The following is a 25,752-nucleotide window of genomic DNA, read 5'->3' on the forward strand; positions in this document are numbered from 1 at the left end:
TCTCAGAGGTCCGTTAAAAGCGCAGAGAGCATCATGAAGAACAAGGAACACACCAGGCAGGTCCGAGATACTGTTGTGAAGAAGTTTAAAGCCGGATTTGGATACAAAAAGATTTCCTAAGCTTTAAACATCCCAAGGAGCACTGTGCAAGCGATAATATTGAAATGGAAGGAGTATCAGACCACTGCAAATCTACCAAGACCTGGCCGTCCCTCTAAACTTTCAGCTCATACAAGGAGAAGACTGATCAGAGATGCAGCCAAGAGGCCCATGATCACTCTGGATGAACTGCAGAGATCTACAGCTGAGGTGGGAGACTCTGTCCATAGGACAACAATCAGTCGTATATTGCACAAATCTGGCCTTTATGGAAGAGTGGCAAGAAGAAAGCCATTTCTTAAAGATATCCATAAAAAGTGTTGTTTAAAGTTTGCCACAAGCCACCTGGGAGACACACCAAACATGTGGAAGAAGGTGCTCTGGTCAGATGAAACCAAAATTTAACTTTTTGGCAACAATGCAAAACGTTATGTTTGGCGTAAAAGCAACACAGCTGAACACACCATCCCCACTGTCAAACATGGTGGTGGCAGCATCATGGTTTGGGCCTGCTTTTCTTCAGCAGGGACAGGGAAGATGGTTAAAATTGATGGGAAGATGGATGGAGCCAAATACAGGACCATTCTGGAAGAAAACCTGATGGAGTCTGCAAAAGACCTCAGACTGGGACGGAGATTTGTCTTCCAACAAGACAATGATCCAAAACATAAAGCAAAATCTACAATGGAATGGTTCAAAAATAAACATATCCAGGTGTTAGAATGGCCAAGTCAAAGTCCAGACTTTCTCCAATCGAGAATCTGTGGAAAAAACTGAAATCTGCTGTTCACAAATGCTCCCCATCCAACCTCACTGAGCTCGAGCTGTTTTGCAAGGAGGAATGGGAAAAAATGTCAGTCTCTCGATGTGCAAAACTGATAGAGACATACCCCAAGCGACTTACAGCTGTAATCGCAGCAAAAGGTGGCGCTACAAAGTATTAACTTAAGGGGGCTGAATAATTTTGCACGCCCAATTTTTCAGTTTTTGAATTGTTAAAAAAGTTTGAAATATCCAATAAATGTCGTTCCACTTCATGATTGTGTCCCACTTGTTGTTGATTCTTCACAAAAAAATACAGTTTTATATCTTTATGTTTGAAGCCTGAAATGTGGCAAAAGGTCGCAAAGTTCAAGGGGGCCAAATACTTTCGCAAGGCACTATATATATATATATATATATATATGTGTATACATACACATATATATACATACACATATATATTTATTTATATATAATAATACATACATACAGTTGAAGTCTGAAGTTTACATACACCTTAGCCAAATACATTTAAACTCGCTTTTTCACAATTCCTGACATTTAATCCTAGTAGTCCCTGTCTTAGGTCAGTTAGGATCACCACTTTATGCTAGAATAATAGAGAGAATTGTTTATTTCAGCTTTTATTTCTTTCATCACATTCCCAGTGGGTTAGAAGTTTACATACACTCAATTAGTATTTGGAAGCATTGCCGTTAAATTGTTTAACTTGGGTCAAATGTTTTGGGTAGCCTTCCACAAGCTTCCCACAATAAGTTGGGTGAATTTTTGCCCATTCCTCCTGACAGAGCTGGTGTAACTGAGTAAGGTTTGTAGGCCTCCTTGCTCGTACACTCTATTTCAGTTCTGCCCACAATGTTCTATAGTATTGAGGTCAGAGCTTTGTGATGGCCACTCCAATACCTTGACTTTGTTGTCCTTAAGCCATTTTGCCACAACTTTGGAAGTATGCTTGGGGTCATTGTCCATTTGGAAGATCCATTTGTGACCATTCTTAGCTTCCTGACTGATGTCTTGATGTTGCGTCAATATATCCACATAATTTTCCTTTCTCATGAAGCCATCTATTTTGTGAAGTGCACCCGTCCCACCCCCATGCTTCATGGTTGGGATGATGTTCTTCGGCTTGCAAGCCTCCTCCTTTTTTCTCCAAACATAATAATGGTCATTATGGCCAAATAGTTATATTTTTGTTTCATCAGACAAGAGGACATTTCTCCAAAAAGTGCGATCTTTGTCCCCATGTGCAGTTGCAAACCGTAGTCTGGCATGTATATGGCGGTTTTGGAGCAGTGGCTTCTTCCTTGCTGAGCGATCTTTCAGGCGTCTCCTTCCTGAGCGGTATGCCGGCTGCATGGTCCCATGGTGTTTATACTTGCATACTATTGTTTGTACAGATGCACGTGGTACCTTCAGCAAGGATGAGCCAGACTTGTGGAGGTCTACAATTTATTTTCTGAGGTCTTGTCGGATTTCTTTTGATTTTCACATGATGTCAAGCAAAGAGGTACTGAGTTTGAACGTAGGCCTTGAAATACATCCACAGGTACACCTCCAATTGACTCAAATGATGTCAATTAGCCTATCAAAAGCTTCTAAAGCCATGACATAATTTTCTGGAATGTTCCAAGCTGTTTAAAGGCACAGTCAACTTAGTGTATGTAAACGTCTGACTGGAATTGTGATGCAGTGCATTATAAGGGAAATAATCTGTCTGCAAGAAATAGTTGGAAAAATTACTTGTTATGCACAAAGTAGATGTCCTAACCGACTTGTCAAAACTATAGTTTGTTAGCAAGAAATTTGTGGAGTGGTTGAAAAACAAGTTTTAATGACTCCAACCTGGTGTAAGTAAACTTCCGACTTCAACTGTATATAGGCCAATTCCCATGAATGTAAGGGGTTAAAGGCCCTCACTTACAGGGCGTGAGATTTCTGTTTTGGCTTTAGTCAGATGTGCCAGGGTTGTATTAATACAATGGGGCCATGTACAGCTCTAATTACAGGTTTGGATGAACGAATGAATGATCTCCGCGCCCATTAGTTGTATGTCTTTTTTTTCCCCGAGCTAGCTCCTTCAAAAAGAACAGATTATTTTAAATCAATGCGGGAGAATTTAAAGGCTTGTTGGTCTTTTTTTTTATCAATTTGAATGAACAATCTTCTCTGGATTGATCTGTCAGACGGCAAAACCGCTAGCCAGCAGCTTCGCATAATGGATGGATTGATAGAGCTGTGTTAAAGATACTGTGGAGAAGAGTGCAGTGCTGGACTGATTTACATTTTGAAAGCTAACGTTTGTTCTCTACAGCTTCCCTTACAGCATGTCAATCAATATTTTGAGGAATCTATTGAAGGGGCCAAAAATCTAAACAGTTAGCGGGAAAGTGGACTGTTGTAGTATATAGCAAGAGACTTGGCTATGTATGATATTAGCACTACAGCACCTGCAGGCATAATATGAATAATAGAAGACAAAAAGGGAACAAGACTCAAAGCAAAGTTCAAAGTTCCATAAATAAGCTCTGTTAAATTCAAACAGACTTTCACACACATACTGTACACGGACGCATACACACACACACACACTAACACTCACACACACCCTTTCAGTATACGTATTTTACTTCATGGGAATGTTATGTTGGGGAAAAACTCATCGGACACAAGTGGAATTCATTTGCAACATAATGTAAAAAAAGTGGTGGAGACGGCTGGGTCTGAGAGGGAGAGGATGAACCGACTGGAGAGAGTGAAGGGGACTAGTAGCAACATGTGTAAGGGAACACCCCCCTGAAATGGACAAAAAGGAATGGGAAGTCATTGGCACTGGACGAACCATATGCACGGTGTCCAATACCACTCAATTCGGCGTCGTTTCGTTCAAAGTTGATTGCAAATGCCATATGGCAAATGCCAGGTGTAACACTATAAAAATCCAACAGGTGGCGAGCGTGCTCCACCGTGGTTTTTCATATTGCAAATGCAACACAAGTCAACATCCAAAAGCAACATTTTTGAAAAGTGAAAAAAAAATCAAAAACTTCTCACCCCCATAAAAAAGTGCTTTCTGGACCGTTTTTTGAAATTCTTTCTATTTTTTGTCATTTAATCATGTGTAAGAACTGTATGAATATACTTTTGTAAAACTTTATTTTCATTTTTTATTTTTTTTAACTTGTGCATAAGGAATATGTTTTGTCCATTTGCAATATGATTTCATAGGAAGTCAAAAGTTGAAAATGTGAACTGTTTTTCAAAAACTTATCACCCCGTAAAAAACTGCTTTCTGGACCGTTTTTTGAAATTCTTTCTATTTTTTGTCATTTAATCATGTGTAAGAACTGTATGAATATACTTTTGTAAAACTTTATTTTCATTTTTTTTTATTTTTTACTTGTGCATAAGGAAAATGTTTTGTCCATTTGCAATATGATTTCATAGGAAGTCAAAAGTTGAAAATGTGAACTGTTTTTCAAAAACTTATCACCCCGTAAAAAAGTGCTTTCTGGACCGTTTTTTGAAATTCTTTCTATTTTTTGACATTTAATCATGTGTAAGAACTGTATGAATATACTTTTGTAAAACTTTATTTTCATTTTTTATTTTTTTTTACTTGTGCATAAGGAATATGTTTTGTCCATTTGCAAAATGATTTCATAGGAAGTCAAAAGTCGAAGTCAAAGTCACTTTTTTGGGGGCAAAATGCCATAAGAAATTTGACATGCTCAAAAATCCTGCAGAAATTCAAAATTTACTGGCCTGATGAACACAAGATGGCCGGGCAGTGATAGTTGTTCCTTTCCATCACTTGTGTTGATTTCATCATGTTCATTTGGTGATGTTTTTTCACTTTTGAATCATATTGCAAGTGCACGTGCATTTGCAATATGTTTCAATGGGCATGTACCATCACGAATTTGTCATGCTCAAAAAATCCTGCAGAAATGCAAAATTGACTGGCCTGATGAACACAAGATGGCCGGGCAGTGATAGTTGTTCCTTTCCATCACTTGTTGTGTTGACTTCATCATGTTCATTTGGTGATGTTTTTTCACTTTTGAATCATATTGCAAGTGCATTTGCAATATGTTTCAATGGGCATTTACCATCACGAATTTGGCATGCTCAAAAGTCAAACTATACTTTGCTCAAACTATACTTTTGTCAACTTTTATTATCATATTTCTTTTTTTTTTACTTGTGCATAAGACATAGGTTTTGTCCATTTGCAATATGATTTCATAGGAAGTCAAGTCACTTTTTTTGGCCAAATGCCATAATAAATTTGACATAATCAAAAATACTGCAGAAATGCAAAATTGACTGGCCTGATGAACACAGGATGGCCGGGCAGTGATAGCTGCTCCTTTCCATCGCTCGTTGTGTTGATTTCATCATGTCCATTTGGTGATGTTTTTTTCACTGTTGAATCATATTGCAAATGCACGTGCATTTGCAATATGTTTCAATGGGCATGTACCATCACGAATTTGTGCATGCTCAAAAATCCTGCAGGAAAGCGAAATTGACTGGCCCGATGAACTCGGGATGACTGGGAAGTGATAGTTGTTCATTTCCATCGCTCGTTAGGGTTGATTTCAGAATGTCACTTTGGTGATGGTACCTCACTGTTTAAACATATTGCAAATGGACAAGAGTCACCAGCAAGTCACCGTCCATCAGTCAATTAGATATTCTGACACCAAACTGATACAAACTGACACCAAACCCACTTTTTCCAACTCGTTTAGTAGCCAACTATCACATACTTCAGAGCTGGCCCAAAATTCACAACGCCTTCTGTTCAAACCATAATAAAAACGTAAAACACGAATCCCAAGTTTCGGCTCGATAGGTCATTTGGTGCCCGAGCAAGAATTGGTGCTGAAAATCCACTTTTTCCATGCCTTGCTACGGGGTCCTTGAATGAGCAATCGGACAGAAACGTTGGGGTCCGTCTATATGGGCCAAGGCGGTCGTAATGCACCTAGTCTTGTGACTCTGGGACATTTCTAAATGTCGTGATTTTCGTGATGCAAAAATGAATTGAAGTTATTGCAAATGTACGAGGCTGAGAACCTTCTAGAGCCACGTAACTCACCACGCACTATCGACCTGAGGTCTAGAACAGGTTTCTAAAGTTTCGGAACTCTAGGCCTGACGGTTCTTTAAAGGTTCCAACAAGGTTAACTAATGTAGGCAGTGTATGTCTCTATGCACCCCAATGTGTCCCTCCTTCCAAGTTGTGTGTGTGTGATTTAGTTTTTCTTTGAAATTTTATGGAAAAATGACTGATTTACAGTTCATGGGGGTTGCCTAATCACACATATGAAGTTTTGGAAAGATCTGACTTTTTTTAACCCTTCGAAACAGCCCCTGTGACACCAATTATGGCACTTCCTGTTGGCACAGGAAGCTATAATTAAACACATATCCTCATAGGGGGAATGCTTTTACAGAATCCTGAGTTTACGTTAAGAACTGACTGGTTTACGCAGGGTTGAATGCACTATTTCTATCAAACTGGAGGTAGGGTATGGATATACACTTTTAGGGTGATTTTAACCACTTCCGGTTCGTCAAGGAAGCTTAGAATCGAGGTAGGTAGACAGATAGTTCATCAGGCCACTATGAGGTCTATCATCAAAGACAGGTTAATAAGGCATTCATAAACCACATAGGCTTCAGGTTGTATTTAGGGGAGCAGGCAATGTATTCCTATGGGGAGAGAAGTCAATGCAAACTGTTTGATGTAAACACCTTATTTTAACTGTTAAGGGTTAATGCCACACAGTCAAGGTTAGGCTTGCCGGAACGGGAGGACCTCAGGTACCTGAGGTCGAATTGTGCTTCTCACCCTAACGGTTCTCTCACTGTCACCCAAAAGCAAATGACGTTGTGGGGCAGGCTTAATTTTGGGCCTACTATTCTAATGGTCGCTGCGCTTAGACCGAGCGAGCTACGGTCAAGCGGGATATCTCATTGAACTCGGGACGGCCTAGGGATTATGGTAATGCCATTGCCTGCTCTCTGTGTCTTTAAGCACCGCACTTTGTCACTGCATCCTTGCTGTGTGTGTGTGTGAGAGCTTTTCTTTGACATCTGTTGGGAGAAATGACTGATTTACAGTTCAGGAGGGTTACCTAGTCACACATATGAAGTTTTGGAGAGATGTGACTTTTTTAACCCTTCAAAACAGACAGTGTGACCCAATTAAAGGCACTTCCGGTTGGCACAGGAAGCAATAAGTAAACATGTCTTGATTGAGGTAGCCTCTTACAGAATCCTGAGTTTTAAGTCTTTAAGTTAAGAATGATCTACACAGAACTGATCTACACACAGGGTTGAATGCAGTCATTTTCACATTTGCAGGTTATGTACATCAAAATAACTTTTGGGTGAATTTAACAACTTCCGGTTGCTCCAGGAAGCTTACGACACAGGTAGACCTCATAGTGTCCAGATGGACTGTCATCGAAGACAGGTTCATAAGGCATTCATAACCCACATGGGCTTCAGGTTGACTTTAGAGGAGCAGGCAATGTATTCCTATGGGGAGAGATGTCATTGTAATCTGTGAGATCAAAAAAAACTGTTTTACTGTTAAGGGTTAATGCCACACGGTCAAGGTTAGGCTTGCACAGATCGGGAGGACCTCAGGATCGTACCTGAGGTCGAATTGTGCTTCTCACCCTAACGGTTCTCTCACTGTCACCCAAAAGCAAATGACATTTAGGGCCAGGCTTTATTTTGGGCCTACTTTTTTTCACGGTTGCTGCACTCAGAGCGAGCTACGGTCAAGCGGGGCATCTCGTTGAACTCGGCACGGCCTAGAGAATATGGAAATGCCATTGCAGGCTCTGTGTGTCTTTAAGCACCGTACTTTGTCACTCCATCCTTGCTGTGTGTGTGTGTGTGTGTGTGTGTGTGTGTGTGTGAGAGCTTTTCTTTGACATCTGTTGGGAGAAATGACTGACTTACAGTTCATGGGGGTTGCCTAATCATACATATGAAGTTTTGACCTTTTTTTTCTGACCTTTTTAACCCTTGGAAACAGCACCTATGACACCATTTTAAGTCACTTCCGGTATTCACAGGAAGCTGAAAGTGACCACATATCCTCCTTGGGGTAGGAAATAATATAATTTTGAGTTTTCAGTCTTTATGTTAAGAACTGACTTATTTACGGAGTGTTTAGTGAGTGTGTGTTATTTCAGAAAATCACAGAAAATCACAGAAATCTCGCAGAGCTCCGAAGCACACTTTAAAAAGATTTGTATGAACACGCTGCAACTGGATCTGTAACTGTTTAAAATATATATCTAAAAAAATATATATATAAATATACAAATATATATATATATATTTGAACATCACCAATTTGACATTGTACGATTTCTCTTAAATGACAATAGATAAATGTCTGGTTCTTTTTTTATTGACACCGGAGGGTCCTTGACTTTGACGTGAAGCGGAAAAATTATTGCTCTATTTTCATTTTGGACCTTTAATCCCAGAAAAATGGCCATAACTCAAAAACCGTTGAGGCCTAGACGCCATCTTGTTCGGGGCCAACTGCCCATTATGCCAAACCTACGCTCACCAAGTTTCGTCTTCGAAGTCTTTTCCGTTTTGGAGATAAGGCCACGTCGTGATTCGTGATGTTTTGTACATTTGCAATATGATTCCATTCGCCCTCTTGTGGGATTTATCGGGACAGCGGAAAAATGACCAAAATTTTATTATTTTATAAAACGGAAACCGACTGTCCGAGAGAGTTCGCTTGATGACTTACCGGTAGATCCAGCCCTGCCGCACGGCCCGACGCCGTCCGCAAATTTTACAAAAGTTTTCGGACGTCTGGTAAGGGACCGTACATTAGCAATATGGACTTTCTCTCCCTTTTTTTGTTGTCACAGCCTGACTTTTAAAATTATTTAAATTGAGTTGTCATGGCCTACACATAAAACGCCATAATGTCAAAGTGTAATCATGTTTTTCGAAATTGTTACAAGTGAATTAAAAATGAAAATCTGAAATGTCTTGCGTTAGTAAGTATTCAATCTCTTTGTTATGGCAAGTTTTTAAATAAATTCAGGAGTAAAAATGTACTTAACAAGTCACATAATTAGTTGCATGGACTGTTGTATGGAGTCTGTGAGCAATAATAGGGTTTATGATGACTTTTGAATGACTACTTCATCTCTGTACAGTACCACACACATGCAATTATGTGTAAGGTGCCTCAAATGAGCAGTGAATTTCAAACACCAATTCAACCAAAGACCAGGGAGGTTTTCCAATGCCTCGCAAAGAAGGGAACCTATTGGTAGATGGGTAAAATAAAAAAAACGAACATTGAATATCCCTTTGAGTTATTAATTACACTTTGGATGGTCTATCAATACACCAAGCCACAATCAAGTACCCCTGACTGCAGTGTGCAGTTCGGGGTCGGGCTCAATGTGGGCGGAGTCAAACGTTTGACTCCGCCCATGTTTGACCCCGCCCACCGGTGTGTTGTTTTTGTCCATCTGAGGTTTGACAGTCACACACTGAATACAAACACACACGTTTGTGTAAGACGTTTGTATTCAACGTGTGCATTTCATTTTTGAAGAATGTAAGAAATATTATATAAAGTGGTACCAGCACATGTCTTGTAGCACTTTTTGCTTCATGCTACATTTGAGACAAGCTACTGATATTGTTGCAGTGAACACCAGACTTGTTATGTATGTCATGTACTGTTAAAATTGTGTTGATAAATGTTATAACTTTGTAATTAGATTATTTCATTGAGCAGATATATACAGTTACTACCTATCCTGATTTATAATGCTATTTACTTTTCTCATGAGAATGGAGACAGACTATACCATATAGACATCCTGACAAGGGTGAATGTGCTTTGTACACTAAGTTATACCAGCTCCAGTAAAGAGATCAGATACTCGGGTGACTTCTACATCATCTTTACTGAACAACATAACACAATTAACAGTTGAAACAGAGAAAAACAAGGTTTGACCACTCCTCAAATATGGCTTCACTCCTGCTCATCAAAAGAGGCAGACAGTCCTTTTCTTGTTGTCAACTGCCCCCACATAGAACATCTCATCATCTCTCTGTAACTGGAACGAGAACATGAATGGTTCCTTGAGGATAATATGTTCCTCTTCATCCAGGCCATCATACAACCGTAGTTCTTTAAGGGTTGTAATGCGGTCTTCCCCGTCCATACCAATTACACTAGGAAGGGAAATGGTGCCTTTAAATGTTTGGCATTCGCACCACCTTAGAAGAGCATCTGCTTCCTTGACGAAAAAGGAAGAATAAATATTAAGAGTAGTACCTCATTGGGTGATAAAGACACATTACACCCCACTTTCACAATACCACCATGCAGACAAAAGCCACTATTACTAAAGGGGTTTTCAGAATTATCTAAAGCTACTCAACAAGTCAAATGAACTATTATATCGTGCCATGCATCAAGCCTTCAGCATTACACACAGTAGACTACATACCCAGTTCACAGCTCCCAGTTCGATCGTGCATTTTGTTTTCAGTATTGTCTAGAAAGAAAACAGATTGTGGTCATTAAGTAATGTAGGGGAACCTCTAGGGATGTGTGTACAAGAATGCACCTAACTTTAGCTAATAGGAATACAGTACCTGATGCTGCAGAGCTGGATGCTGATGTGACATGCTGTGTGTGGGCTGCATCTTCTACATCATCCTGAAATATTTTGGAGGGGGGGGGGTGGTTTGAGTCTTTTAACATTGGTTTAAGACTATACCACTCATCATATGAGGGGGGGGGGGGGGTAAGACTATACCACTCATCATATGAGAAGGGGGGGGGGGGGGTTTAAGACTATACCACTCATCATATGACACCTCTTACCTGTAGTGTGTTTTGTTTTCGCTGCATTTTTCGATCTTTCTTCTTCAGACCTTAGTGAGTGAATGACATATGAAAATATTTTCTGGTCAGTCTGGCTACAGCGAAACAAGGATGCAAATGAAATGTTTTTATAATGTTTAAGACTTACAGCATGGGAAAGTTCTGCAGGAGAACTAGGCACCACCATCGCCTAATTTCCTGCATGTTTTCCTTTGAAAAAGAAAATCACACAATCGGATGGGTATCCCAGAAAAACTTATATCAACTTGTAATGAGAATTTCATAATTTATACATACCTCAGTGAAATCACACTGTGCTTCCATTGCAGTGCACAGAGCGTTGTCATGACGTTGCCCTGTTGGTGAGATTTATGACCCCCTATAAGGCGTCTAGGTGTAGCAGGTAAGGCGGAGTCAGGCGCAGGACACAGAGATGAGTAAAAAATGTAACTTTACTCATAACAACAAATATTCCAAGAAGGAATATAATCAAGCTCACAAAATGAGACCAACTTACAATGAACAAACACGAACAAAACCATGGGGGAAACAGAGGGTTAAATAAGGCACATATAATTATGGGAATGGGCACAGGTGTGTACAATGAAGACAAAACAAATGGAAAATGAAAAGTGTATCGGTGGCGACTGCCGAACGTCGCCCAAACAAGGAAAGGGACCAACTTTGGCGGAAGTTATGACACCCCCATAAATACCTTTCCCCCATTTCTCTTTCTGCTCTCGAGATTGGACTCTTGGAAAGCCTTTTGTTAACACAGAGGGAGTATGGTGACATCTAAAGGTTGGGAACGTAACCATATTTCGGTAATCCAACCAGTTAAAAATATCCGTTGGTACTTAAAGTATATGATGTCAGATCAGTTGTCATCTGACACATTATTACTGATGATAGGCCGACCATAAAGTGTATCTTGGGAAGTCTACACAATATAGTTATCAGATTCGCATGGAATAGTTGTGCGATTTAAATGTTTAAATATGAAACTATTTGTGAAAAGATTAAATGTAATTTTAGCTTCTAAATGAGAGAATTGTTTTCATAAGTGAACCATGCTCATTCAGTGGCCCAGCCCAAGTGAACAGGCATTGGTTGTGACGCCCTTCTCCCCCCCACTACAAAAGCTCATTGACGAAAGTCAACCTTTTGTATTCCCGATGAAGTGAGGACTGCTGTCCATTCGTGAAGATAACCAAGAATTTTATGATGTTCAGATGAGACTGAATAAGGTGACGATTAATAATTCACTGCTATTTATATGAAAGAATACCAGGTCTTTAAGAGTTTATTCGGAAGACAACAGCTCTATAAACATTCTTCCGTGGTGCCCCGACTTCCTAGTTATGATAACAACAATAATAATGAAAATAGTAAATGATAATAATAATATTAATACCACCCCACCCAGGAATATATTTCACCCATCTACACACAATACACAGAAAGACTCACAATGACAAAGTGAAAACATGTTTTTAGACATTTTTGGAAATGAAATACATAAATATCTCATTTACATAAATATTCTATGTTAGAATCACCTTTGTCAGCAATTAGAGCTGTGAGTCTTTCTGGGTAAGTATCTAAGAGCTTTGCACACCTGGATTGTACAATATTTGACCATTATTCTATGAAAAATTATTCAAGCTCTGACAAATTGGTTGTTGATCATTGCTAGAGAACCATTTTCAAGTCTTGCCATATTTTGTCAAGCAAATGTATGTAAAAAAAATTCCCTCGGCCACTCAGGAACATTCACTGTCTTCTTGGTAAGAAACTCCAGTGTATACTTTGCCTTGTGTTTTAGTTATTGTCCTGTTGAAAGGTGAATTAATCTCCCACTGTCTGGTGGAAAGCAGACTGAACCAGGTTTCTTTCTTTCTTGCCTGTGCTTAGCTCCATTATATTTCTTTTTTTTATCCCAAATACTCCCCAGTCCCGATTACAAGTGTTAGGTTCTAAATATCAGAGTAAGAACTCGACAGACTCTATGTCAGAGTCTATCTAAAAGATAGCGAAGGAGTCAGGCGCAGGACACAGGTAAGAGTAACAAACACTGATTTACTCAATTCAAAACGTAACAAAATCCCGTTCCAAACAAGGACAAAACAGGACTCAAAATATAACACACCGGAATACACGAAAGACAATCACGCACAAAACAGAAAGGGAAACCAGAGGGTTAAATAAGGAACATAATTATGAGATGGGAACCAGGTGTGTAAACAGACAAAACAAAAGGAAAAATTAAACATGGATCGGTGGCGGCTAGAAAGCCAGTGACGTCGACCGCCGAACAACGCCCGAACAAGGTGAGGGAACAACTTCGGTTGAAGTCGTGACACTCTATGATAGCATAAACCAAGTTTATTAACCCCAAAGGGTCGAACAGCAGAACAGACAAAGACCTATTCACACAAGCTCTGATATTTAACACTTTCTCCTATGCTGAGTCTCCTCCTTCACATCGGAACAGCCAATGCATCTCTGTTGCTAGACAGAACCTTAGTGATATCTGTTCTTCCTCACTTCACCTGACCTGACCTCTGCCCCAAAGTGTTCACTCATCCCCAACTCACGATTGTCATGGTGACTGGTACCAGACTGTGTCTCTTCTCCTCCCATAGGATCCCTGATGGCTAACAATAACATATCCTGACACAATGTAAGCGTTATATATTACCCTCCAGAACCCAACACAAGCGTACCCATAACATGATGCAGCCACCACTATGCTTGGAAATATGGAGAGTGGTACTCAGTAATGTGTTTAATATTGGATTTGCCCCAAACATAACACTTTGTATTCAGGACATGAAGTTAATTGCTTTTCCACATTTCTTGCAGTATTAACTTAATGGCTATTTTTTATGAAAATGGCGCCGGAAGAAATGGCAGCAGTTTTACGGGCGCCCAACCAATTGTGCTATAATGTGTTTTTTTTTCCGTTATGTGTAACTTATTTTGTACATAATGTTTCTGCAACCGTATCTTAAGGCAAAAAATAGCTTCTGGATATCAGGACAGTGATCACTCACCTCGGATTAGACAAATATATTTTCTACAACAAGGAAGACACACAGGACATTCTCCAAACACCCGACAGGGCCGACATCCCTGTTATTTGCAAGAGGAAAAGACGCAGGTACAGAGGACAAAGAGCCGGATGCCTCGTCAGGACCCGGAGAAGGCGAGTGAGAAAGCTGCCGTTACCGTCAATACTACTCGCCAACGTACAATCATTGGACAATAAATTAGACGAGGTACGATCACGAATATCCTACCAATGGGACATCAAAAACTGTAATATCCTATGTTTCACAGAATCGTGGCTGAATGACAACATGGATATATTCGGCTTGTCACCAAAAGCACTCACAAACTTTTACAGATGCACAATCGAGAGCATCCTGTCGGGCTGTATCACTGCCTGGTACGGAAACTGCTCCGCCCACAACCGCAAGGCTCTCCAGAGGGTAGTGAGGTCTGCACAACGCATCACCGGGGGAAAACTACCTGCCCTCCAGGACACCTACACAACCCGATGTCACAGGAAGGCCATAAAGACTGAACTGGGACTGAGAGACTGAAAAACAGCTTCCATCTCAAAGCCATCCGACAAACAGCCACCACTAACATTGAGCGGCTGCTGCCATACATGTAAAAAACATACATGTAAAAAAGTGAAACAAATTCTAGATCACCTGTACTTCACACACAGGGACACGTACAAAGCTCTTCCTCGCCCTCCATTTGGTAAATCTGACCACAACTCTATCCTCCTGATTCCGGCTTACGAGCAAAAATTAAAGCAGGAAGCACCAGTGACTCAGTCTGTAAAAGAGTGGTCAGATGAAGCAGACGCTAAACAACAGGACTGTTTTGCTATCACAGACTGGAACATGTTCCGGGATTCTTCCGATGGCATTGAGGAGTATACCACATCTGGCTTTATCAATAAGTGCATCGAGGACGTTGTCCCCACAGTGGCTTTACGTACATACCCCAACCAGAAGCCATGGATTACAGGCAACATTGCCGCTTTCAAGGTGCGGGACTCTAACCCGGAAGCTAACAAGAAATCCTGCTATGCCCTGCGACGAACCATCAAACAGGCAATGCGTCAATACAGGGTTAAGATTGAATCATACTACACCGGCTCCGAAGCTCATCTTATGTGGCAGGGCTTGTAAACTACTACAGACAACAAAGGGAAGCACAGCCGCGAGCTGCCCAGTGATACGAGCCTACCAGACGAGCTAAATCGCTTCTATGCTTGCTTTGAGGCAAGCAACACTGAGGCATATATGACAGCATCAGCTGTTCCGGACAACTGCTTGATCACGCTCTCCGTAGCCGACGTGAGTAAGACCTTTAAACAGGTCAACATACACAAGGCTGCGGGGCCAGACGGATTACCAGAACTTGTGCTCCGGGCATGTGCTGACCAACTGGCAGGTGTCTTCACTGACATTTTCAACATGTCCCTGATTGAGTCTGTAATACCAACATGTTTCAAGCAGACCACCATAGTGCCTGTGCCCAAGAACACAAAGGCAACCTGCCTAAATGACTAAATACCCGTAGCACTCACGTCCGTAGCCATGAAGTGCTTTGAAAGGTTGGTAATGGCTCACATTAACACCATTATCCCAGAAACCCTAGACCGACTCCAATTTGCATACCGCCCATACATATCAACAGATGATGCAATCTCTATTGCACTTCACACTGCCCTTTCCCATCTGGACAAAAGGAACACTTATGCGAGGATGCTGTTCATTGACTACAGCTCAGTGTTCGACACAATAGTACCCTCAAAGCTCATCACTAAGCTAAGAATCCTGGGACTAAAAACCTCTCTCTGCAACTGGATCCTGGACTTCCTGACAGGCCACCCCCAGGTGGTGAGGGTAGGTAGCAACACATCTGCCACGCTGATCCGCAACACTGGAGCACCCCAGGGGTGCGTGCTCAGTCCCCTCCTGTACTCCCTGTTCTCCCACGACTGCATGGCCAGGCACGACTCCAACACCATTATTAAGTTTGCAGACGATACAACAGTGGTAGGCCTGATCACTGACAACGCTGAGACAGCCTATAGGGAGGAGGTCAGAGACTTGGCCTGGTGGTTCCAGAATAACAACCTCTCCCTCAACGTAACCAAGACTAAGGAGATGATTGTGGACTACAGGAAAAGGAGGACCGAGCACGCCCCCATTCTCATCGACATGGCTGTAGTGGAGCAGGTTGAGAGCTTCAAGTTCCTTGGTGTCCACATCACCAACAAACTAACATGTTCCAAGCACACCAAGACAGTCATGAAGAGGGCACGATAAAACCTATTCCCCCTCTAGAGACTGGATTCTCAGATCCTTAAAAGGTTCTACAGCTGCACCATCAAGAGCTGGTTGCATCACTGCCTAGTATGGCAACTGCTCAGTCTCTGACCGCAAGGCACTACAGAGGGTAGTGCGAACGGCACTATACATCACTAGGGTCAAGCTACCTGCCATCCAGGACCTCGACCAGGTGGTGTCAGAGGAAGGCCCTAAAAATTGTTAAAGACCCTAGCCACCCTAGTCATAGACTGTTTTCTCTACTCCAGCATGGCAAGCGGTACCGGAGTTCCAAGTCTAGGACAAAAAGGTTTCTCAACAGTTTTTACCCCCAAGCCATAAGACTCCTTAACAGGTAATCAATTGGCTACCCTGACTATTTGCAGTGTGTACTGTTGCACTGTTTATCATATATGCATAGTCACTTTTCATTCATGTACATACTACCTCACCTAATACCTTTTTTGCACTATTGGTTAGAGCATGTAATTAAGCATTTCACTGTAAGATCTACACCTGTTGTATTCCCTGGTCTATGTGGTTGAATCTTTGTTTGAAATTCACTGCTCGCCTGAGGGACCTTACTGATAATTGTATGTTTGGGGTACAGAGATGAGGTAGCCATACAAAAATAATATTCAACACTATTATTACACACAGAGTTTGTCCATGCGACTTATTATGTGACTTGTTAAGCAACATTTTTAATCCTGAACATATTTAGACTTCCCATAACAAAGGAGTTGAATACTTATTGACTCAAGACATTTAAATGTTTTATTCATTTGTAAAAATTTCTAAAGACACGATTCCGCTTTGACATTATGGGGGATTGTGTTTGGACTAGCGACAAAAAATCTCAGTTGAATCCATAAATTCAGGTTGTAACGCAACAAAATGTGGAAAAAGTAAAGGGTTGTGATCACTTTCTGAAGGTGCTGTATTTGTTGAAATTTTCAAGAATTGGCCATTTTCATATACATTGCTTTTTCCACATTTTGTTACGTTACAACCTTATCCTAAAATGCATTAAATTAATAGTAATAATAACAAAGCAAAAACAGGTTATTTTAATTAATTAATTAAATACCATATATATATATATATATATATATAAGTATTCAGACCCTTTACTCAGTATTTTGTTAAAGCACATGTTGGCAGCCACAAGTCTTCCTGGGTATGACGCTACAGCTTGGCACACCTGTATTTGGGGAGTTTCGCACATTCTTCTCTGCATATCCTCTCAAGCCCTGTCACGTTGGATGGGGAGCATTGCTGCACAGCTATTTTCAGGTCTCTCCAGAGATGTTCGATCGGGTTTAAGTCAAGTCCAGGCTCTGGCTGGGCCACTCAAGGACATTCAGAGCTGTGTGCTTAGGGTTGTTGTCCTGTTGGAAAGTGATCCTTCGCCCCATTCTGAGATCTGACTCTACTTTGCTCCGTTCATCTTTCCATCAATCCTGACAAGTCTCCCAGTCCCTGCTGCTGAAATCATTCCCACAGCATGATGCTGCTACCACCATGCCTTACCATAGAAATGGTGCCAGGTTTCGTCCAGATGTGACGCTTGGCATTCAGGACAAATAATTAAACTTGGTTTCATCAGACCAGATTATCTTGTATGTCATGGTCTGAGAGTCCTTTAGGTGCCTTTTGGCAAACTACAAACAGTCTGTCATGTGCCTTTTACTGAGGAGTGGCTTCTGTCTGGCCGCTGTACCTGGCCGCTGTAAGGCCTTATTGGTGGAGTGCTGCAGAGGTGGTTGTCCTTCTGGCTTTTACTCTCAGGACAAAGTATACCAGCAGTCTCCACCATACACTCTTTCACAAACTCACCTTCAGCAAAAGTCTTGCTATGCTTTGCAATTTTACAGTGCCTTGCGAAAGTATTCGGCCCCCTTGAACTTTGTGACCTTTTGCCACATTTCAGGCTTCAAACATAAAGATATAAAACTGTATTTTTTTGTGAAGAATCAACAACAAGTGGGACACAATCATGAAGTGGAACGACATTTATTGGATATTTCAAACTTTTTTAACAAATCAAAAACTGAAAAATTGGGCGTGCAAAATTATTCAGCCCCCTTAAGTTAATACTTTGTAGCGCCACCTTTTGCTGCGATTACAGCGGTAAGTCGCTTGGGGTATGGTTATCAGTTTTGCACATCGAGAGACTGACATTTTTTCCCATTCCTCCTTGCAAAACAGCTCGAGCTCAGTGAGGTTGGATGGAGAGCATTTGAACAGCAGTTTTCAGTTCTTTCCACAGATTCTCGATTGGATTCAGGTCTGGACTTTGACTTGGCCATTCTAACACCTGGATATGTTTATTTTTGAACCATTCCATTGTAGATTTTGCTTTATGTTTTGGATCATTGTCTTGTTGGAAGACAAATCTCCGTCCCAGTCTCAGGTCTTTTGCAGACTCCATCAGGTTTTCTTCCAGAATGGTCCTGTATTTGGCTCCATCCATCTTCCCATCAATTTTAACCATCTTCCCTGTCCCTGCTGAAGAAAAGCAGGCCCAAACCATGATGCTGCCACCACCATGTTTGACAGTGGTGATGGTGTGTTAGGATGATGAGCTGTGTTGCTTTTACGACAGAAAGTTTGTTGCCAAAAAGTTCAATTTTGGTTTCATCTGACCAGAGCACCTTCTTCCACATGTTTGGTGTGTCTCCCAGGTGGCTTGTGGCAAACTTTAAACAACACTTTTTATGGATATCTTTAAGAAATGGCTTTCTTCTTGCCACTCTTCCATAAAGGCCAGATTTGTGCAATATACGACTGATTGTTGTCCTATGGACAGAGTCTCCCACCTCAGCTGTAGATCTCTGCAGTTCATCCAGAGTGATCATGGGCCTCTTGGATGCATCTCTGATCAGTCATCTCCTTGTATGAGCCGAAAGTTTAGAGGGACGGCCAGGTTTTGGTGATTTGCAGTGGTCTGATACTCCTTCCATTTCAATATTATCGCTTGCACAGTGCTCCTTGGGATGTTTAATGCTTGGGAAATATTTTTGTATCCAAATCCGGCTTTAAACTTCTTCACAACAGTATCTCGGACCTGCCTGGTGTGTTCCTTGTTCTTCATGATGCTCTCTGCGCTTTTAACGGACCTCTAAGACTATCACAGTGCAGGTGCATTTATACGGAGACTTGATTACACACAGGTGGATTGTATTTATCATCATTAGTCATTTAGGTCAACATTGGATCATTCAGAGATCCTCACTGAACTTCTGGAGAGAGTTTGCTGCACTGAAAGTAAAGGGGCTGAATAATTTTGCACGCCCAACTTTTCAGTTTTTGATTTGTTAAAAAAGTTTGAAATATCCAATAAATGTCGTTCCACTTCATGATTGTGTCCCACTTGTTGTTGATTCTTCACAAAAAAATACAGTTTTATATCTTCATGTTTGAAGCCTGAAATGTGGCAAAAGGTCGCAAAGTTCAAGGTGGTGAATACTTTCGCAAGGCACTGTATGTGCCACTGCGTAGCTTGCCTTAGTTACGGAGTCTTGAGTAGAACACAGTTTAGTAAACATATTTTGTTGGGCTTTTAAGTTTGTGGCAAGATTTGAGGCCTTCTTTGCCTTTTCCTGAGAGGACAGATTGCTAACAGTGGCTATTCCAGTGAAAAAATACCATGCTATTGTTTGAGGAGAGTGCACAACAACAAAACTCTTTTATCACGGCAACTGGTTTGATAAATTCACCACTGAAGGTAAATAATATACTTACATTAGGTAATCTTGCTTTGATTTGTCATCCTGACACGGAACCCAAACCACCTGCGCGCGTGCGCCATCGTGCGCCATCGTGCGCTATCGTGCATAAATGTATTTTGTCCCTCTACACCAAATGCGATCACGACACGCAGGTTAAAATAGAAAAACTAACTCTGAACCAATGACATTAATTTGGGGACAGGTCAAAAATAATTAAACATGTATGGCAATTTAGCTAGTTAGCTTGCACTTTCTAGCTAATTTGTCCTATTTAACTAGCTTGCTGCTGCTAGCTAATATGTCCTGGGATATAAACATTGTTGTTATTTTACCTGAAATGCACAAGCTCCTCTACTCCGCCAATTCATCCACACATAAAACGGCCAACCAAATCGTTTCTAGTCATCTCTCCTCCTTCCAGGCTCTTTCATCTTTGAACTTATATGGTGATTGGCATCTAAACTTTCATAGTATGACCATGACTACCGGCAAAATAGTTCGTATTTCAATCACCCACGTGGGTATAACCAATGAGGAGATGGCACGTGGGTACCTGCTTCTATAAACTAATGAGGAGATTGGAGAGGCAGGACTTTCAGCACGATCTGCGTCAGAAATAGGAATGAGTTCTATTTTAGCCCTTGGCATCGCAGACGCTCGTTGGCGCGCGCAATAATTTAATAACATGTATTTCTACATTTATTTTGCGACGCTAGCGCACGCGACGTATCCGGTCTGGTCCGCATGTGAGGGTCCCAGGGATAAAATGTAGCATAGTTTTGTTTGAAAAAATCTATTTTTATGTTCAAATGAGAACTCAAATCAAATCAAATCTTATTGTCACATGCAAATAGTTAGCATGCTTGCTTGAAATATGACTATTGAGATTATATTCCTTAACATTGGCAACAGCCCACGCTACCTTCTCTAGGTACAAGTCCTGGTACAGGAGAAGGGAATCAGGGGTGTGGACGTAATGTGATAATAGTGTCCACCAGTCGTCCCAGAACGCTAAGGAAACCCTAGTTGACAATGCGCCTCTCCTCTTTCTATTTAGCCCATGCTGCCATCTTTGCAGACCTTTCTTTTTTTGCTGTGGATGCTATGAACCACTCTTGAAGGCTGGTGGTGACTCCACGTGTCCACAAAATAAATAAAAAAACATTAGCAAAGTACAGGTGCAAAACTTACCAAAAGTTTTTGGTTGGTAGCGAACTGGTGAGGGAAAGGCCTGGATGGGCTGGTGAGCTGGCAAGGGTGGTACGAAAATGTATGCACTTACTACTTTAAGTAGCGCTGGATAAGCGTTAGCTAGCTCGCTCTTTTGTCCAAACCAGTTACTGCTAATGCTAAGCAGCTAGCTAACAGCTTGCCAGCTTGTTTGTAATAAAAACATTATTAACCACTTACCAGAGTCTTGCATCTCCTCCAGGAATTGCACAGCTGTCCCAGACTGCATTTCTCACCATTCGGTACCGCTGGCCTATGTCCCAATATAGAGTCAAGGGTTTCTTACCATTTAATCCGCTCCCACTCCTGCCATTGTGCATTTTGGCATCTCTGTACTTGCTTTTAATTTTCTTAAGTTAATCTTTTTCTTGGATCGTAAGAGACCTAAATCACGCTACCACCACAACATCGGGTATCTTCCTACTACGTCACACGCCAGCCCCCAAAACCCGCCTTAAGTCGCCAGTGGCCTAGGTCTGGCATCAGTTTAAAGGAGGTCAGACACCGTCTCATCCTTGGTAATGGAAACAGAAAAGTCTGAGCCTTTTGGGCAAAACACTGTGGTGAATCCTGTATGGCAACAACAGAGCCACAGAGGACCATTATGTTAAAGTAACTGTCTCACTTTTAGTTCATATTCCGTTCTCATACTCAAATAATGTTTTTGACTCGTCTTATACCCGTATTTATGGCCAAAGCATGCTTTTGAGAAAAAAAAATCTTAAAAACCCCAAACCCGGCCAACAGCTCCGCTCCCCCCGCAGCTACTTGCCCGAGCCTTCCCAGCTTCTCCCTCGCCCAAATCCAGATAGCAGATGTTCTGAAAGAGCTGCAAATCCTGGACCCGTACAAAACAGCTTGGCTAGACAATCTGGGACCTCTCTTTCTAAAACTATCCGCCGCCATTGTTGCAACCCCTATTACCAGTCTGTTCAACCTCTCTTTCGTATCGTCCGAGATCCCTAAAGATTGGAAAGCTGCCACTCTAGACCCAAACTGTTATAGACCTATGTCCATCCTGCCCTGCCTCTCTAAAGTCTTTGAAAGGCAAATTAATAAACAGATCACTGACCATTTCGAATCCCACCGTACCTTCTCTGCTGAGCAATCCTATTTCCGAGCTGGTCACGGGTGCACCTCAGCCACGCTCAAGGTACTAAAAGATATCATAACCGCCATCGATAAAAAACAGTACTGTGCATCCGTCTTCATTGACCTGTCCAAGGCTTTCGACTCTGTCAATCACCGTATTCTTATCGGCAGACTCAATAGCCTTGGTTTCTCAAATGACTGCCTTGCCTGGTTCATCAACTACTTTGCAGACAGAGTTCAGTGTGTCAAATCGGAAGGTCTGTTGTCCGGACCTCTGGCAGTCTCTTTGGGGGTACCACAGTGTTCAATTCTTGGGCCGACTCTCTTCTCTGTATATATCAATGATGTCGCTCTTGCTGCGGGTGATTCCCTGATCCACCTCTACGCAGACGACACCATTCTGTATACATCTGGCCCTTCTTTGGACACTGTGTTAACTAACCTCCAAACGAGCTTCAATGCCATACAAAACTCCTTCCATGGCCTCCAACTCTTCTTAAACACTAGTAAAACCAAATGCATACTTTTCAACCTTTCGCTGCCGCACCCGCCCGCCCGACTAGCATCACTACTCTGGACGGTTCTGACCTAGAATATGTGGACAACTACAAATACCTAGGTGTCTGGCTAGACTGTAAACTCTCCTTCCAGACTCATATTAAACATCTCCAATCCAAAATCAAATCTAGAATTGGCTTTCTATTTCGCAACAAAGCCTCCTTCACTCACGCCGCCAAACATACCCTCGTAAAACTGACTATCCTACCGATCCTCGACTTTGGCGATGTCATCTACAAAATAGCTTCCAATACTCTACTCATCAAACTGGATGCAGTCTATCACAGTGCCATCCGTTTTGTTACCAAAGCCCCTTATACCACACCACTGCGACCTGTATGCTCTAGTTGGCTGGCCCTCGCTACATATTCATCGCCAGACCCACTGGCTCCATGTCATCTATAAGTATATGCTAGGTAAAGCTCTGCCTTATCTCAGCTCCCTGGTCACGATAACACCCACCCTTAGCACAGGTATATCTCACTGGTCATCCCCAACGCCAACACCTGCTTTGGCCGCCTTTCCTTCCAGTTCTCTGCTGCCAGTGACTGGAAATAATTGCAAAAATCGCTAACTTTAAACATCAGCTATCTGAGCAGCTAACCGATCGCTGCAGCTGTTCATAGTCCATCTGTAAATAGCCCACCCAATCTACCTACCTCATCCCCATATTGTTTTTATTTACTTGTCTGCTCTTTTGCACACCAGTATCTCTACACATCATCATCTGCTCATTTGTCACTCCAGTGTTAATCTGCTAAATTTTACTTCGCTACTATGGCCAATTTATTGCCTACCTCCTCACGCCATTTACACACACTGTATGTAGACTTTCTTTTTTTCTATTGTGTTAATGACTGTACGCTTGTTTATTCCATGTGTAACTCTGTGTTGTTGTTTGTGTCGCACTGCTTTGCTTTATCTTGGCCAGGTTGCAGTTGTAAATGAGAACTTGTTCTCAACTAGCTAACCTGGTTAAATAAAGGTGGGAAAAAAACTCAGACAGTCTGAAAAATGCTTGCAATTTCCTCATAGAGAATGATGTCATCCTGCCTCATTGGCTAATTTGGCCAATCAGCAGTCTACACACATTAATATTTTTAATGACCGGTATATGCTTACACCATTCTGTTGTTGGGGTACACCCACAAATGCCAATGGTCCTTATAAAAATACTAAATACCCCTTACCAACACAGATAAGCTGCTTTTTAACACACTTAATTAAAATAAATTGGAAGGAAAAGTATTTCACTCATATTGGAATTAATTATAGGTCATATTTCATGCAAATCTGGAAATACTGTACAGTTACTTTAACCTCTATGGGATGGGTGTCCCTAAACCGGGACGGTTGCTGCTAACCTGTGCTAATATTACTTGAATGACGTTGTATACAACAGCCAACTTTCTGGGACATAGACATGTCTTATATGTGCAGAAAGCTTAAATTATTGTTAATCTAACTGCAGTATCCAATTAACAGTAGCTATTACAGTGAAAAAAATGCCATGCTATTGATTGAGGAGAGTGCACAACAACAAAACACTTTTTTCATGGCAACTGGTTTGATACATTCACCTCTGAAGGTAAATAACGTACTTACTACTTACATTCAGTAATCTTTCTCTGATTTGTCATCCTGAGGGTTCCAGGGATAAAATGTAGCATAGTTTTGTTTGATAAAATCAATTTTCTTATGTTCAAATGTAGGAACTGGGGTCTACAGTTTGACCCCACTGCTATCTCTGGCTCCACACCCACCCCACCCGGCCATCTAGATGTGTAAAAGTTAGTGTATAAGCTAACATACCTGGGAGTGTGTAAACTTAAATGTTTTATTACCATAGCATTTTTGTATGTTCTTTATAGTTATGTACTTGAAAATGTATCAATTGACCAATTCAGCACATCTGGGCAAACTCCTGACAGACTTGATACAAAATATTGTGCAGTAATGTAATTATTCACTGGATCAGTCTGAAACTTTGCACAAACACTGCTGCCATCTGATTGCCAAACTCTAAATTACACCTAGACTCCTAACTGAAAGTATGGCCTTTCTCTTGCATGTCAAAGATGTTTTTTTTTTTTTTTTTTTTTTTTTTAAACATCTTTTTTTTGTATTATATTTTACCAGATCTAATGTGTTATATTTCCTACATTAATTTCATATTTTCACAAACTGCAGTGTTTCCTTTGAAATGGTATCAAGAATATGCATATCCTTGTTTCAGGTCCTGAACTACAGGTTGTTAAATTTGGGTATGTCATTTCAGGCGAAAATTGAATAAAAGGGTATGATCCTTTTAACATTTTACTTGTCACATGTCACTTATAAACTGTACTTCCTGCTTTTCTTCCAGCTGGCCACCTGGGATCCAGTGCATGGCCTCAATGGAACACTAACTGACAGGAAGTTGGAGAACAACATGAGAGGTGTGGTTCTGCGCGTGGTCACTGTGCTGGTGAGTACTGTACTGTTGTCTGTATCGGAATTGGGTGAGGTTGCCCCTAAACACTGATCGTAGGTCAGTCTTGCATTTTCCCCAATCAGAATTAAGGTTAGGATTCGGAATGGGAAGCTGATCCTAGATCTGTACCTAGGAAAAATGCATAGAGAATGGCCAAAAGTCCGTATTAGCACGGACAGTGCGATTGAGGGCATCCACTCATTTTATGTAGTTAACTGAGTGGGACTTCCAACTTCATTGGCTAATCCCTCCTGGTGACCCTGTTGGAGTCATGTCTAACCCGGGTCATCAGGAGGAATCAGCTAATCATGAAGAAGAAAATTGAAATTGTGGCACTGACCATGCTGTCATAGATGCTACAATGGCACAGATACAAAGATGACTCCTCTATCTATCTCTATGGGAAATGTCACCAAGTCTGTATACGCCATTAACCTGTATAGTGCTGTTTGATAGACCTGGCATAATCTGCTCAACACTCCCAGATTTAAGTCAGGGTGTCTGTCTGTTCAC

General features: G+C 41.3%; 1 protein-coding gene across 3 annotated transcripts in view; it reads left to right on the forward strand.

Moving 5' to 3' along the window:
• Positions 1-25,752, forward strand: part of grid2 (glutamate receptor, ionotropic, delta 2) — a 555,674-nt gene that overhangs the window by 408,356 nt on the left and 121,566 nt on the right. For all 3 annotated transcript variants that reach the window (XR_002475295.2, XM_021620870.2, XM_021620869.2), the window contains exon 9: positions 25,132-25,233. Coding sequence is in view for 2 of the 3 variants with exons in the window: in XM_021620870.2 (XP_021476545.2) it covers positions 25,132-25,233 (102 nt within the window). In the remaining variant the exon portion in view is untranslated. The remainder of the gene's footprint in view (positions 1-25,131; positions 25,234-25,752) is intronic.

This window comes from Oncorhynchus mykiss, chromosome 11 (genome assembly GCF_013265735.2).
Source record: "Oncorhynchus mykiss isolate Arlee chromosome 11, USDA_OmykA_1.1, whole genome shotgun sequence".
Classification (NCBI taxonomy): domain Eukaryota; kingdom Metazoa; phylum Chordata; class Actinopteri; order Salmoniformes; family Salmonidae; genus Oncorhynchus; species Oncorhynchus mykiss.